Genomic DNA, 16,048 nt, shown 5'->3' on the forward strand with positions numbered 1-16,048 from the left:
CTAATCCCATGGTGAATGGGTTACTTATTTTTCTGCTCCTGTCAGACAATGTATTTTACACCATTCGAGATGCAAATGCTGGAAGGATGCCTTCTATTTCAGTGCTCCCTTTAATTTATTTTCCTTTGTATAAAATAAATATGGACTTATTTTTAAAAAGACTCTTTAATCTGGGTAGACTACCTATTTTTCTGATTCAGAAAGCAGAACCACTGAATTCTGGTGCCCAAGTTTAATGAAGGAATTAAGATTTTGAAGGGTAGCTACAATTTCTGATCAGGAGGAGTGCCACATTTGTACCAGCATTTGTGAATGTCTTCTCACAAGCTACCGTGCTACTCTATTTTATAAAGTGTGATTGGCATTGGATGACATTGTAGCCACAATTGAACTTTAAATTTAAATCACCCATTTACCACAGGCCTTGGTGGAGGCAAGGCCTCCCAGAGCAAAGCTGGAATGCACCTGAAAACTCAACTTAATACACAAATATCCCCTATATCCTGCGTATCAACAGCACCTTCCTTCATCTATTTTTCCTCCCTCTGCTCTTTCTTTTGCTACCAATTTCTTCTCTTTTTAATGCTTTTTCATTTCATACTTAAGTAATGAGTTATGAGAACAGGAATGAGCACAGTAGTAGTACCATATTATGTAATTACACCTTGCTTGTTTTGGTCTTTTTATCTTCCCTCCTTTCTTAATACAGAGATGATTGTTTTATTCACCTTATACCTTAAACACAACATCCAGCAGCTGCGGAAATCTGTGGGAATACTCTCCTCCAGGAGGCTCTCCAGCCATTTGACTTTAGTACCTGGGCTTCTCTCTCAGTTCTTGGAATTTTCACACACAAGTTGACAGCACACTAAAAATGAACACAGCTTTATTTGCTGTGCATATTAAATGTTAGCAGAACGTTTACAAAATTTATTCTGACATTAGTGTATCATAAGATATATCAGCAACACACTTGGCAGACAGAAACACCACTCAGGTTACAGGACAGTACAAGAAACAAGTGGTACATGTAGAACAGTCAGAAACTCCATCCATTTTCACTTCCTTCTGCTGCCTCGAATTGACACCGTTACACAAAAAAATAAAAGCATAGTAAAACAAATTTCTAGAAAAAATACGATAGTGTCTCATAGTAGCAGTGTTCTTTTGCAGTCCATTGCTCAGAACATACCACACTAAACCTGCCCAAGGTAAAAAACCTAAATTTTAATTGCAAAAAAATAATAAAAAAAGTTCCCTGATTGTATTACACCTGAAAGGTCAATTTTGTTTTGTGTAACTAATTTTAACGAGGCAATCTGTTGTTGTTTAAATTACAGTAATTGCAACACAGAACTTCATTCACTTTGGTTAAAGGACACTTTTAGATACTGAATCACATCAAAATGAAATATTCCAGGAGTAACAATCAGTACATCTCCAAACTGACCAGGCCTTCCTTCCTTTTGTCACTTTTCAAGAACACTTCAGGGAACTTATGTGAACCATTATAAACACAACCATACTGATACCTTTAGTCAAAATACTGCTTAATGGCAAGTAAAGGCAAACTATTATGTAAAAAGGTGTCAAGACTGATTTTTTCATGAGATATTAGCTTCTAGTATGACAACAGAATCCCTTTTCAACAGTTTCTGTATACAAAGCTATGAAGTGTAATGACTTATTTTTAAGATACATACATATTTTTTTCCTAAATAAGCTGATCACAGGGGTTTTTTTTCCACTTTCTATTGTATGATACAACATATACAAAACATCTGTTGGTACTGCATTAAATAGCAAGTCATCTTAAGTTTGTAACAAGCACAAGGTAGGAGTCAAAACATCAATTTAAATTCAGGGTCTGCACATCAATGCTGTATCCCAAACAAATGTATTTTCCTTTGTCTTGCTTTTAAATAGCATTGTTCATTCCCAATACACCTATTTTGCTGATATCCTTTCAAGGGTAGTATATTAGGACACTTTATTACTTGAAGAAGTTAATCTTCCATAAGCAGAAATAGTGCATCTAACGCTGAATTCCCAAATCTGTTTCCAGCTTCAGTCAGGTTGTAGACTTTGCACAGAAATACATCCTTTTGCATCTCATCACCTTTCTGTCTGAAGCACGTTTGCACTGCAAACAGTAACAACCCCACAACATCTAATTAGGCAGTTTAATGAACAGTGTATGTGCGAGATGCAGCACAGTGCTCTCATTGTGCAAACTGCGCTGTCTGATATGTGATCATGACTGGCGGCCCATTCTCTTCTTTGGCTTACACGGGAAGCAGCACAGCTGATTTATATACAAAGCATTCCTCCAACAGATCCCTTACTTCAAACATATCTGAATATTCAACAACAGGACCGGTTCATCATGAACATAAATGGACTGATCAAGCAACCTCAGAGAAGGGGGGTGACTTACAGTGAGGAGAAATGTGCGTCGGCATCGGCGCCTGGCTGGCGGCCTGGCTGGGTGAGGGTGCTCGAGGTAGGCACTTGGTGTGAACCCTCCTGCCAGGGACAACAGCTCCGCTCAGGACACTGCCTCAGAGCTGCCACAGCACCGAGGTCACTCGCCAGGCACTGCAGGACACAGCCAGAGCTCAACAGAGCACCCCAGCTGTGGCACGAGTCACCAGCACATCGCTCAGCAATGTGCAACACAGAGCCCGATTTCTGTGTGTACACTTGCAGGAAGTCTAACTTTCAAAGTGCAAATAGAGCAGGATTTTCTAATCTTGTCTACCTTGTGTGTTCAGCACGAGGGAACGGAACAGTCTGGTGTTACAACCATCTGCAGTCGAGGCACGAGCTGCTCCCCTGCAGTCCTCATGGCACCCAAAGAAAGAGAAGTGTGCCAAGGTCTGGGAACACTGAACAGCTCTGCAGATTCACAGGATCCTGATGCTGCAAGCACATCCTGGGAAGAGGCACTGCCCTGCAGAGATCATGGCACACCTCTTGCCAAATGCAAAAGAACAAGGCACTAAGCATGGAAGCACTGATACGTTTTAAATGTACAGCAAAAGCATAGAAGTGCCTACCTGCTTCAATGAGGAGGAAAATTATGGCACGTTCCTAAACAGCTGGAAGCTACTCTGCACAAATAGTTATTATATATTCATAAACTCACTAACTCTGTAGAAAAGCCACCTAACAAAAAAGAAAAATCCTTCCCAAAGATTCAAAAGGAAAGAAAACCAGAACAACCCCCAAGCCTCAGGATACTATGTATAAGGACAATAACAGCATAAACATAGATTATTTGGCATGCTTAAAATCTTTTGGATAAAAATCCAAGACCAAACCATGCAGCTCAATCCGCTGGTATGGTGGTGCAGCTCCCAGTCCAGGGCCATGGAGTGCAGGCACACTGCACAGTACACATCGAGGACAGACACAGCTTTAGCCCTTTGCTGGCATTCATTGAGAATCCAAACAAAGAAATAAATAAACTGGCAGCTTTGGCCGAAAACAATGTCAAACATTATTTGCCAATAGGAGTTTTTGAGCATGAGAAATTAAATAACTGTTATTCTCCAAATCACATACATCTTTCCAAAACCCACTGCATTTAGGTGATTCCACAATATCTGTATTTAGAGAGTCAATTCTTCTGTTAATTGTATCTTTATGAAAATAAGCTACGGCTTTTCTTCCCTTTCACTAGTATGTCTTAACTGAATTTTATGCCTATAAATAATTCCAAGTGGAATTAAACCAATACATCTTTAAAAATCAACTCCTTCTACAAAATGTATAGAAGTTCAAACCAATGTTTTGTAAGACGTAGTGAATATTAAAAAAAGCCCCAAACCTTAACCTTTGTATCAGGAGTGTTCCATTTAAATTATCACATATTAAAAATAACAATTCTCTGCATTTTCCACAGCAGTGGTCCTCTGTGGTATCCTTCTCAGTCAGCTGGGATACAGCCTGGAACATTGCAGTTAGCAACAGGGAGAGGGCTTGGTGGTAAATGATCTTACTGTGTCCTGTGAGCCCTTTGAGGTTAACAGTCCCTATAGCAGGAGTCAAAACTCTGGGATTACAAGATTACATTTCCTATTCAAAGTCATGGGTAAATAAAAACCAGTGCCAAAATCATACAGTTAAATAGATTTCCTAAACCTTGAAAGCTCAGTGAAACTCCTCAAGAAAACTCCAGAATCTTTGGACTGTAAGAGAAGGGTTGAACTCTGCTAGAGCTTTCAACACGATGCATACTGAGCACACCACAGATAAAAAAGCTGAAACAAGCCAATCCCAGCTAGCTGGGCTTTGGCTACATGGCTCTGGAGAGCTCCATTCTCCCTTCCGTGGCGATGAACTCCTTCTCTGTGGCTCCTTTATCACCTTGGCACAGCCTCTCCTTCAGCTTCTCTAGTTCATACTCATGTAGGATTTTTTGTGTTAAATACTTCTCACGCTTTATTTTGGCTTTCACATCTGCAGGAACATCAGGGATCATCCACGCTACAAAGAATTTGACGATGAACACAACGTGCTGAAAGAAAAAAAGTAACAGCTCATCACCAGATGAAACACCCCTTGCTTTATCTGACACCAGTCACTTTTTGTTCACAATAAAATACATTTCATTTGCCTGTCCTGTAACCATGCACACCAAATCAATGTGTATCTGAGATGTGCATGAACATTAAAACCCATCTTCTTACGCAGAAATTTTAATTCCCAACCATGAATGACTCAGCAAACACAAGAGCAAAGTGTCAGGGCCTGAATTTCAGGCATCACTTTCTAACTGCTCTGTGTGGTTTGTTCCAAAGCTCCCAGCTGTGCTGATAACACTGAGCTTTCCAGAGCTGATGGAACACAGCAGGGGGAGTGACGAGAGGAGCACCTCAACTGCTCCCTTTTCCCCTCCTAACCCGCCAAGCAGTGGCCTAACACTGAAGTGCCAGTTATCCAAATATTGATGTAGCTGTTTTTAACCAACATACAGCACTGCAAAGTGCTGCCTGGATTTTGAACACAGCCATCTCACATACAGCTCCTTGAGCAAAGCAAGAGGAGTGCAAGTGCTAGTCCTGGTGGCTCTCATCTCTTACGCTGGCATTAAGACCTTTCTTATTTTGCTGATTATTCTGATCAACATCTGCAGTCTCCTCAGCCATTTTCACTGCTCCTACTCTGAGGTCAGCTCACTGAAGGTAAAAGGCCCAGTAAGAGTCATCATTTAGGACATGAGGACTCGGTGGAACCTAGGGAACAAATTATTTTATACTCCCAGCAATTCTATCTTCTGTAATATCAGTAACTACCTAGAGAATCACAAGGTACCCATGTCAGAAGGAAATTTTGCAGGGAACATACCTCCATAATAATTATAAAGGCCAGTTTGGCAGCCAGGATGTGCCAGAACTGCATGGTGTGCAAGTATTTCTTCTCGTGGTCCGGAGGATAGCGATAGTCCCTGTACCTGTTGGGATGACAGACAGGCAGGGGTGAAATGCCACCGTCAGCCTGGGACACACTACAAGCTCAGTGACACTTACACGCAAGTACAGCTTGCACTTAAGGAACCTTTGCTTGTTTTAAATGCTCTGCTTCCTTCTGCAGAAAAAGGTTGCCTCTCAATTTGTTTCTCCCCTTGTGTTTGCCAAAGATCCCCACACACACAGCAAGAGCAGAGCCGAGGATGTGATGTGAAATTTGGTACACAGGTCCCTTGTTTTTCAGGGGATGAGATGTATCCCAGGGTAAGGGACATACTGAATAAATGTCACAGACACGAGCAGATGATGGACTGGACAGAGACAGGGTTTCATGGAGGGACAGACCTGAGTGCATACTCTACACCACCAAACAAACATAGCTGTTTCCAAAAGTGCTGGGGTGGTGGTTTGGGGGGGTTTTTGTTTGCTTTGAGATTTTTTTCATCCAATCAGTACTTGTATTTTACCATTTCCAAAGTTCTTTTGCAATCCAATTGCAATTCTACAATCTCCAATGATTCCACTAGCAAGAAATGACTATTTTTAAAAGAAAAGCAGGAGAGGTCTGACTTTTGGTCTGATCAGGCAAAATAGGGATGGATTTCAAATAACATGTCTCATCTTCAGCTTTGGGATCTAAACATCTCCTTTATCCTGCTTTCTTGTCCACTTATTCAGCCTAAAAATCTTTGAACATATAGGCTGAAGTTCTTTAGGGACATAAATTTCCTTCCTCACTCAAATATCAGTAGTGTAATTAAGTAAACAAAAAAAAAATCCAGTGAAGGAAAGGCAAAATGTAAGTCAACAATGAGATTCTGGTGGTTTTAGTGGTGATTTTTTTGAGGTGATTGTTTTTGTTATTGGCCTGATCTCTTACCACCTCAGGCATTATCTTATCAAAAGGCAAAATATTACCTCTCACACTTCAGAATTATGAGAGTGACATAATTTATTTTCCAATGGACTACTTAGATCTGCACTGATTTATTTTCCAATGGATTACTTAGATCTGCATTGATTTTTTAAGCTGTATTCTATACAAAGTGATAAAATACTGTTACACCAACCTGCATATGACAAAGTTTTCTGGATTCTCTTTAGGCTCATTTCTCTCAGGAAAATCTGAGATTTGAAACACTGACAAACTGTTGTTTATGTATCCAGACATGGGTGAGTCTTCATTTTCAGAATAAGCATAGTAGTAAACTAAACGAGGGATCATATCTGATGTGAATGCAACAATAAAAGCCTGGAAAGAAATTGGAAAAAGAAATAAGGGAAGTGGCACACCAAATTCTTGTCCAGATTCACAAAGGGGTTGTGGTTCTGTGGCTCTGACACTACCCAGAATCTTTTAAGAACGGGGGAGAAGGATGATTAGGGCACTTCACCTCGGTGAGAGCTGCTGCGTGCAGCCTCAGCACACTCTGCCCAGCAGCTGGGGACACTCAGGGTGCTGAGGTGTCTGCTGCTTGGGCAGTACCTGCACGAGGGCCTGCTGTGCGCCCAGGCACGCTGCAAAGGGGCAGCTGCTGTGCCCAGAGCCTGCTTCACAGCACGTTTCCAGGGAAATACTGGCACAGCACTTAGCCACCAGTTTATAAAAAACACTGGGAGCCACTGCTCCCACAGGGGCATCCAGAAGCAGAGCAGAACTCCCACAGAACAGGCCTGACAGCAACAAGGACACAAATGCCTCTGACCCACAGAATCCACCCACCCCTCCTGTCCCCTACAGTTCCCTCTGGGCAATCTGTGTGCTTCGTCAGACTAAGCTTCATACTGGCTTTTGCCAGTCCAAAGGGCTGGGAAACGCAACTGAATGAAGGATTAGGGACAACAAAATAAGGACTGGGAGCTGCACACTGTCAACACAGCAACAAGCCACACCACTTCCATGGCTTGACGGTATCTTTGTGGGTCAACAAGAAACAGCGTTGATGAAGGAGAATAAGCACCAGCTGGTTTTTAGTTCTCCACACGGTGCCTACAGGAAGAATTAGCGTTGATGCAGCAGCGGGCACACTCACGTTGGTGACCACGGACAGGATGGCCATGCCGTTGAGGATCTCCTGCCACACACCGATGCTGTGAGCCTTGGCGGCCACGGGCCGCCTGAACTGCGTGGTCAGCTTCCACGAGTCCACGCGGATCTCCAGGACGTTGTTCATCAGGGCCAGCAGCGGCGCCAGCGGAAAGGACGCCACAAAGAGAGTAATGAACCCAAACTGAATGACTGCAAGAGAGAACAACAAAGCGTCAAAATCTGCCCCCCAAAGTACCCACAGAGTGACAGGATGTGCCACCAGCAGAGAGATGCAAACTTGCGCCAGGCTGCACAGGTCACTGCAGCCCCGGCCTGAGCTAAGAGAGAACCAGCCCCAAGAGCTCTCCAGTCCCTTCAGGCTGCCCTTCAGCAGCACCCACAGCAAAGGGCATTTGGGTCCTGTGCAAGGATTCTGCCAGCAGGGCTGGACACCAGTCCTTTCAGGGAGCTGCAGTTCTCACAGCAATGCTGGGTAGCTGTTGGGGAACTGGGATGTATTCATCCATCACACCTCTCAATTGCTATCAGGCCAGCTTTGTTCTCTTCCAGTCTGCACCACCTTGTTCTTCTTTTACTGATCAACTACACACCTCACCACCTTACCTCTACCTACTGTTACTGATTTAATCAAAACACTCATAACAATTGCATATGCCATGGTTCCATTGGGGAGTCTTGACATCAGCTTAAGAACTGTGAATAAAATATACAAATGATCCTTTCAGTTGTAACCAAAATTCAGTATATCTCAGTACAGAATGTGATAATCCTCAGGACACAGCCAATACTGCCACTGTATTTCAAATAAAGGAAACAGAAGATTTTGTTTCGTTTAGGTAGTGGATAAAAATAAATTCCCATACACCAGTCATTGACTCTTCCATGATTTCAGTGCTAAGTTCTTCACCTCAGACAAGCAACACAATTCCTACTAGCTGAGTAGCCCTGGGACAATTCTGGAGCATAGTTCTGATTGTGGAGGAGCAAGGACATGGCTGGCAACAGCGATTGTTCAGAGTGTATTCGTTTCACAAGAGCACAGCCCTGTATCAAATTCAAATGATCACAACACTACCCATCTGTAGAACACTTAAAACTATTTCTGCCGAAATTAAACAATACAAGGGTTAATCTTTCAACACAATGTACCCTTGTAATGGCCAAATATTAACTTGTTTGAAGTGTCCTTTGGATGTAGCGTGGCTCCAGGTTCGGTTTGAGTTTCCCAGGTTCTGCTCTCTGCAGTAACAGGCTGGCACGCTCTCGGTGCCGCTGAGAAGCCGTGTTCCCTTGCCTCTACTCCCTCTGCTGGCCTGAGGCACCGAGTGCAAGCACTGAGCAGTGCAAGACTGAAGCTGAAGGGATTCTCCTCCAGCCAGCTTGTGGATCTCATGTCTGCAGTACCCATCCTTACAGCACATTTGGCACTCATCCCATACTTAAAATTTCCACTGACATCAGCTAAGAAAACGCTTTGGAACAAGAAAAGAACAGGCACACAGGCAGCTGGCTGCACTGAGAATAATGCTCCCCCATTCAAATGAGCAAAACAAAAAGTCTTTGCAGTCTTTCTGTGAAATTCACAGCAGTTCAAGATGCCAAGACAGCTTTTTTTAATTGGGCTGACCTATTTAATGATTTCCAGCAGTTAATCGTCCTGTTATGCAGATGAAAGTGGTGGCATCAACCCACAACAATTAATCGAGAAAATGTTCTTTTGGAAGTGTCAGTACAAGGTGTCCTGTCCTCAATTCCAAATGTGCAATTCTAAACTTACCCATTTCTAAATATTCATAGAACAGGCCTAAGGCTCCAAATGTCTGCAGATCATGGTCTTGCTCCCAGCGACTGTATAAATTCTCAGGATTATTTCTGGCTTTCCGACGACCCCACCAGTTACAAATCCAGCTGCAGATGCAGAAAAAAGTTAAGTGAGAGAAGCAGATCAGAGTGCCTCACTTGGTTAGAGCATGATGCTAGTAACACCAAGCTTGTAGGTTTAGGGCCTGCACAGGCCATTCACTTAAGAGCTGGACCTGATCCTTGTGGGTCCCTTCCAGCTCAGAATGCTCTGTGAAGTCAGAATCAGCAAATCACCAGGTTAGAAAAGACCTCCAAGATCACGGAATCCAACCCAGCCCTAACACGTCAACTAAACCATGGCACCCAGTGCCACATCCAGTCTTTTTTAAACACATCCAGGGATGGTGACTCCACCATTCCAGCACTTCACCACTCTTTCCATGAAAAACTTTTTCCTAATATCCAACCTGTATTTCCCTTGGTGCAGCTTAAGGCTGTGTCCTCTCGTATTGTCAGTACTGCATGGAGAAAGACACCAACCCCACCTGAGCACAGCCACCTCTCAGGGAGCTGTAGAGAGATAAGGGCACCTCTGAGTCTCCTTTTCTCCAGGACAAACACCCCCAGCTCCCTCAGCCGCTCCTCACAGGGTTTGTGTTCCCAGCCCCTCAGCAGCCTCGCTGCCCTCCTCTGGACGCACTCTAGAATCTCAATGTCCCTCCTGAACTGAGGGGCCAGAGCTGGACACAGCACTCAGTGTCCTTCCTAAACTGAGGGGACACAGCACTCAATGTCCTTCCTAAACTGAGGGGCCAGAGCTGGACACAGCACTCAATGTCCTTCCTAAACTGAGGGGACACAGCACTCAATGTCCTTCCTAAACTGAGGGGCCAGAGCTGGACACAGCACTCAATGTCCTTCCTAAACTGAGGGGACACAGCACTCAATGTCCTTCCTAAACTGAGTGGCCATTCCTGGACACAGCACTCGAGGTGTGGCCTCACCAGTGCCCAGCACAGGGGCAGAAAGACCTTTCTCTCCTGCTGCCCACACCACTCCTGATCCAGGTCAGGAGCCCTTGGCCTTCCTGGCCACCAGGGCACACTGCTGGCTCATGTTCAGCTGCTGTCACCAGAACCCCCAGGTCTCTTTCTTGCCTTGTGGATTCATCTTTTGGCACACAGGGACAGTCTGTTCCTCTGCCCTCAAGATCTCTGTTTTGAAGCACACCCACCTTTCCTGGACTCCTTTAAGGGCTGCTTCCCAAGGAACTCTCTGAATAAATCTCCTGAATAGGCCAAAGTCTGCCCTCTGGAAGTCCAGCGTAAAATTTTTATTGATGCTCCTTCTCATTCCACAAAATATCAAGAACAATTTCAAGATCACTGTGCCCCAAGCAGCCTCCAACCATCTCTATTTGGAAACAACAGGCCTAACATAGTCCCTCCCCTTATCTGAGCAAGCTCTTTAATACAGTGTGCTCTTACAAGCATGGCTTTCTCAAAAGATGCTGAAAGCCTTTATGAAAGAGGTTTAAGAGTCAGACTTGGTGCTTAATTTACAGAACTCTTATCTTCTTGGTATGGCAATCAGTCCTCCCAAGAATTTCCCCTGGCTGTCAGATGGGCACCTCAGTGCCAGGAGAACTTATGGAACAATGGCTTCCTGGATATTCAGGGCCAGGAGAACTTACAGAACAATGGCCTCCTGGATATTCCCCCAGATCTGCTTGCCAGCCATGATGATGGTGAGCTGTGTCACCTCAGTGCCTCAGGGCCAGGAGAACTTACGGAACAATGGCCTCCTGGATAGTCAGGGCCAGGAGAACTTACGGGACAATGGACCCTGGATATTCAGGGCCAGGAGAACTTACGGAACAATGGCCTCCTGGATATTCAGGGCCAGGAGAACTTACGGGACAATGGCCTCCTGGATATTCAGGGCCAGGAGAACTTACGGGACAATGGCCTCCTGGATATTCAGGGCCAGGAGAACTTACGGGACAATGGCCTCCTGGATATTCAGGGCCAGGAGAACTTACGGGACAATGGCCTCCTGGATATTCAGGGCCAGGAGAACTTACGGAACAATGGCCTCCTGGATATTCAGGGCCAGGAGAACTTACGGGACAATGGCCTCCTGGATATTCAGGGCCAGGAGAACTTACGGGACAATGGCCTCCTGGATATTCAGGGCCAGGAGAACTTACGGGACAATGGCCTCCTGGATATTCCCCCAGATCTGCTTGCCAGCCATGACGATGGTGAGCTGTGTCGTCAGTTCTATCAGACAGCCTGCAGGATCACACTGGCGGAGAAAACAGAGTGTTAATGGACAGGAGGAATGGGCATCACCCACATAAACTACATTCCACTACTGGATAAATGCAGGAAAGGAGACCTTAAAACGTGTAAGGACAGCACTTCATTTCCACATGGGCTGCCAGCTAAGCCACTCTCTCAGGAAGGCTGCTGCAGAAGGGCTTTAAGCGTTTCAAGTGTGAGACAAGACAAAACACACCAAAACATACCAACCCTATGAAGACACAGTAATTCAGAGATGCTCCAGCAGCACCTCCGTGCAGCACACAGCCCTCAGCCCCAGCAAGGTGAACCTTTTGCTCTCAGGGAGCTCTGAGCACCAGATTTTTTTAAGACCCATTGGTATTTCAGAAGAACTGAGACCAAGCAAAGCTTTATGATTTTTCACTCTTGTGACTGACGGGTTTCACTGCTGGTGTTTCCCTGACCAGCAACAGCACAAGAGTCACTGGAAGTCTCAACATCAGCTTCAGGATAGCCAGCTGAGCTCCAGCTCAGTTCAGAGCAAGCCTGCAGCTGGAAATCCACCCTGTGAGGGCTGAAGGGAACAATCCCCCTCAGTGAAGAGAACCTTACCTCTTCATTTCGCCAGCGATTGAACATGTATGTGTAGGCACCTGGGTAGCCAACAAACTTCCCTTTGAAGAAGGCCACATAGAAGCAGGATGAATAGTAGTTGACAAACTGGAACAAAAACATTTTCATAGTGAGCCTGTTCTCATATTCCATATGAGTCCTGGGGATCTCTGTAAAACCAGAAAACAATAATTTTATGTTCCTGTATTCCCTTTAAGGGGATACACAAATATTCATCATGCACAGCGACCTCAAAGGCAAAACAAAGGAAAAGAAGAACACCTACAAACATTTCAGCAGATGGAGTTCCTGCTTTCAGACACCCTGCCTTTACTTTACAATGCAATGTTTGATGCAGGCAGGCAAAGGAAATCAATATTTAAAACTTCTGTAAAACTTAATTTTCTCTTCTTTGTCCTGTCCATTAGCACTTGTCTGTCCCCAAATGTTACACTGTCTTGGGAGATCTGAGATGAATCTCAAACAGTAACTAGAAGATCTCCTGTACTGTGAAGATTTTACTGTTGGCAACATGCTATTATTTTTTCTTTGTGGCAGAGAAGTATGTCACAGTATTTTTTCCCAACACACTCTTTGTGCATACCATTAAAATCAGCAGAAACTGCATGGCCCGTGTGCCTCTGAAAGTTGAGGCTCACAACAGGCAGAAGAATGGGGGAGAATACAGGAATCTCGGGGTTACTGTACATCACCAAACCTTTGCTGAGGATTTTGCTGCCTTTTGCTGCTCATTGTCTACCACAATTGTATTTTTGAAGGCAGCAGGAAGCCCTAAGCATCTTATTGTTAAACAATAGCATATAATCCATTCAAGTTGGGAAGCAGCATAAGAAAATACACTACAAACAGTCAAGTCCCTCTGAATTGGTCAGGGCCTGGCAGAGCTCAGAACATAGAAGGAAGCCAAGCCAGAAAGTTCTGTGCCTTTCTTACCGTGGTTAGCTCAGGTCCAGCACAGGGGCACATATTGAATCTTTGGGATGTTTCTCAAAACCTGGGGCTTTTTCTATGGGGCAGCAGACCAAAAGCCCTCCTAAAACATGAAGTACTTAAGAAGGAGCACAGAGGTGCTCAGGGTTTTCTGAGGTGTCTTAGCCAGGTGTAAGGGGCTTTCCTGTACCTGCACATGGTTTTTGCTTTTGGTTTTGTATCACTTGTTATTTTCTCATTTATTAAAACCTTTCGCTTTGCAAAAAACACCCAAGGAGCCGTCTCACAATTATTAGTGAGCCAATTCTGAGAAGTGCTGGACACCCTCAGTGATGGATACATCTTGGCGGGGCTCACAGCACTCTAAAATTGTATATATGAGAGAGAACTACTGGAATACCAGGCCAATGCTCAGTCTGGCTGTGGAAACACACCCGAGTCATTGCTGCTGAGAGCCAGGGAGCGCCCCCGTGCCTGAGCGGAGAAGAACAGCACAGGGCACCTCGATGTGCGCAGTGCAATCCTCCCCGAGCCCTGCCAAGCTGTGTGTCAGGGCCCCTGCTCACCCATGTCGGTGATCCAGATGGCGATCCTCTCGTAGAAGAAGTTGAGGATCATGATGATGACGAAGTTGAGGCAGGAGGCGGTGACGGAGGTGGCCAGCTGCGGGGTGAGCAGGCCGCTGATGGGCTGCAGGCTCTGCGTGTTCTCCATGAGGCTGGCGAAGGCGGCGTACACGGCCAGGCGGTACACGATCACCGCGATCATGCTGGCGATGATCAGCGACACCTGCCCAGGGGAGCAGGGCTGTCAGACACTGCTGCGCCCCGGGACAGATGGACACTGCACAGGGTACAACTGCAGCTACACAGGGCACACCTGCGGCTGGACACCTACAGCTGGACGCTGTGCACCTACAGCTACCCACTATACACCCTACACTGTACACCCTACAGCTACACGCGCTACAGCTGTACGCACGCAGCCCTAAGAACAAGATGTAAACCACCATGCTTTGTATTTTTTAAGCTCTATTCTTTGTGGCTACGGGTTCAGCACCACTGAAATGCCAGGTGCACAGGCAAAGCAGTTTGTTACATTATATACATTAAAACCAACAAAATTACTCTGTTAACATCAGAAAAGCTGACAAGCAAATACTGATATCTGATAAAGTACAGAGGAGCCCAGACAGGAGATGGAAAGGACAGGTTACATTAGACTGTCGGCTCTGAAACTCACTCTGCATTCATGCTGTGAATTCTTTTGTTTGTCTTTATTGCAATTTTTTTGGTATGTCTGTTAACATCAAATAAGTCACAGAGAAAATGATCCCCATGCTAAAATGTCCAATCAAATTACTAATTAATGACAGATTCCCAGGTCCTTTTTAAAAAAATTATCAGAATTGAAGTGCACTTTAAATGACACCATGAAACCTGCAGAACAGCAATAAAAGCATGTGTTAACATCATGATTAAAACCACCTTGTGTTAATGTGATGATTAGTAATGCTCAGCATCTCTGACACATGTTAAAATGATGACTCAAAGAGGTGCTCACCCAGAACAGCACTGTAGCTCCTGAGATGCAGAATCGCACAGCCTGGCTGGTTAAAGGCAAATAGGGCTCCATCTCCTGGAAGAGCCAAGTACAGCACAGTCCATGTTATTCTCACACCTTACCCCAACATTCAGCAGCACACAGAGCTCCCAGCAGCTGTGTGATAAGGGCTCACACCCAAGGGAACCCATCCAGAACCCTGCCCATCCCAAATGGCAGCCAGGACATCATTTTGAGTGTGCTGGGGCTCAGGGGGCAGGGCAGGGCAAAAAGACCAGGATAGAAGTGGTCATAAAACTGCTACAGGTAAAGACAGTACCTGGAAAGAATGGTTCAACTTCTGCAAAATCAGTCAGTAGCTAAAGGAAAAAGCCCAGAGATGAGCAGGCCCCAACTATTACTGAAATGCTAAGTTAGCTGTCAAACAGCTCAGTCCACACTGGACTCAGGTTTTATAAGTTCTTCATGCCAAGATCCCTGAAACTTGTCATTTGGATGTGCCAGTCAGAGAGTGCTTTTCTCCACCCCTTCAATTCTATTTGTTTGTTTAGCTGGAGAAATGGCTATGAATCTAGCTGCCAAGCTGTGCTGCAGCACCAGGCAACAGGGTCATAGCCATGCCAGTATCCCCAGGCAACACATGAACAGTTCCAATGCTCATGGAAAGCTTTGGCACGCAATTCTAGTTCCTAAAACATCACAGTACATGTTTTATCAAAGAATTTTCTCTTTAAGAACCAATGCCAGTGGAAGAACATCTAGTGAAAAATAACATGAATTTTTTTTGGATCAATCTGTGGGACAAGGCACTGTAGAATGCTCAGACTCCTCCTGAGCAAAGTGGCACTGAGTACTACAGATGGCTGCAATGCCAAATGTAATACAGGCAGCAGTGTGCAAAGACAGAGCCCAAGTCTGAATCAAAGGCTTCAATATTTAGGTAAATTAGGATTCCATTGTGATCACCAAACCCAGATTTTAGCTATGATCTAGTTAGTCTAGTTAGACAGTTTAGCATCATGAACAAGTACGTTAATGATAGCCTCAAAATCAGCAATTTCAGTTTCAGTGCACTTACAGCTTTGAATCATGAATAATGAAATAATTTTCTGAGAGAAGCAACACCAGCTGTGGGACCAAGAAAGTCCTTGTCCTGTACCCACATAACCTTATTGGTTACTGCAGAATTAACTTATTTGAAAGCGCTGGCCTTTCACGTGTCCAGTACAGCACACACTCTAACAGAGGGAAATTACACTACTATTACCTGTACAGATTAGCCTAAAATTGGGTACTGATAAGGATCACTG

The 16,048-nt window shown here is 44.7% G+C and overlaps 1 protein-coding gene across 12 annotated transcripts in view; it reads right to left on the reverse strand.

Annotated features, from left to right (window-relative positions):
• Nucleotides 1-869: 869 nt before the first annotated feature.
• The window catches only part of ANO5 (anoctamin 5), a 55,338-nt gene continuing 40,159 nt past the window's right edge, over nucleotides 870-16,048 (reverse strand). For 10 of the 12 annotated variants that reach the window (XM_063397611.1, XM_063397609.1, XM_063397608.1 and 7 more), the window contains 9 exons: nucleotides 14,739-14,813; nucleotides 13,742-13,964; nucleotides 12,225-12,394; nucleotides 11,537-11,634; nucleotides 9,302-9,432; nucleotides 7,436-7,713; nucleotides 6,545-6,726; nucleotides 5,353-5,458; nucleotides 870-4,522 (listed from right to left, as the gene is read on the reverse strand). In XM_063397611.1, the coding sequence (XP_063253681.1) occupies nucleotides 4,301-4,522; nucleotides 5,353-5,458; nucleotides 6,545-6,726; nucleotides 7,436-7,713; nucleotides 9,302-9,432; nucleotides 11,537-11,634; nucleotides 12,225-12,394; nucleotides 13,742-13,964; nucleotides 14,739-14,813 (1,485 nt within the window). In that variant the 3' untranslated portion in view covers nucleotides 870-4,300. The remainder of the gene's footprint in view (nucleotides 4,523-5,352; nucleotides 5,459-6,544; nucleotides 6,727-7,435; nucleotides 7,714-9,301; nucleotides 9,433-11,536; nucleotides 11,635-12,224; nucleotides 12,395-13,741; nucleotides 13,965-14,738; nucleotides 14,814-16,048) is intronic. The other 2 variants (XM_063397605.1, XM_063397610.1) reach the window with 1 other exon arrangement.

Source organism: Prinia subflava, chromosome 5, assembly GCF_021018805.1.
Source record: "Prinia subflava isolate CZ2003 ecotype Zambia chromosome 5, Cam_Psub_1.2, whole genome shotgun sequence".
Lineage (NCBI taxonomy): Eukaryota > Metazoa > Chordata > Aves > Passeriformes > Cisticolidae > Prinia > Prinia subflava.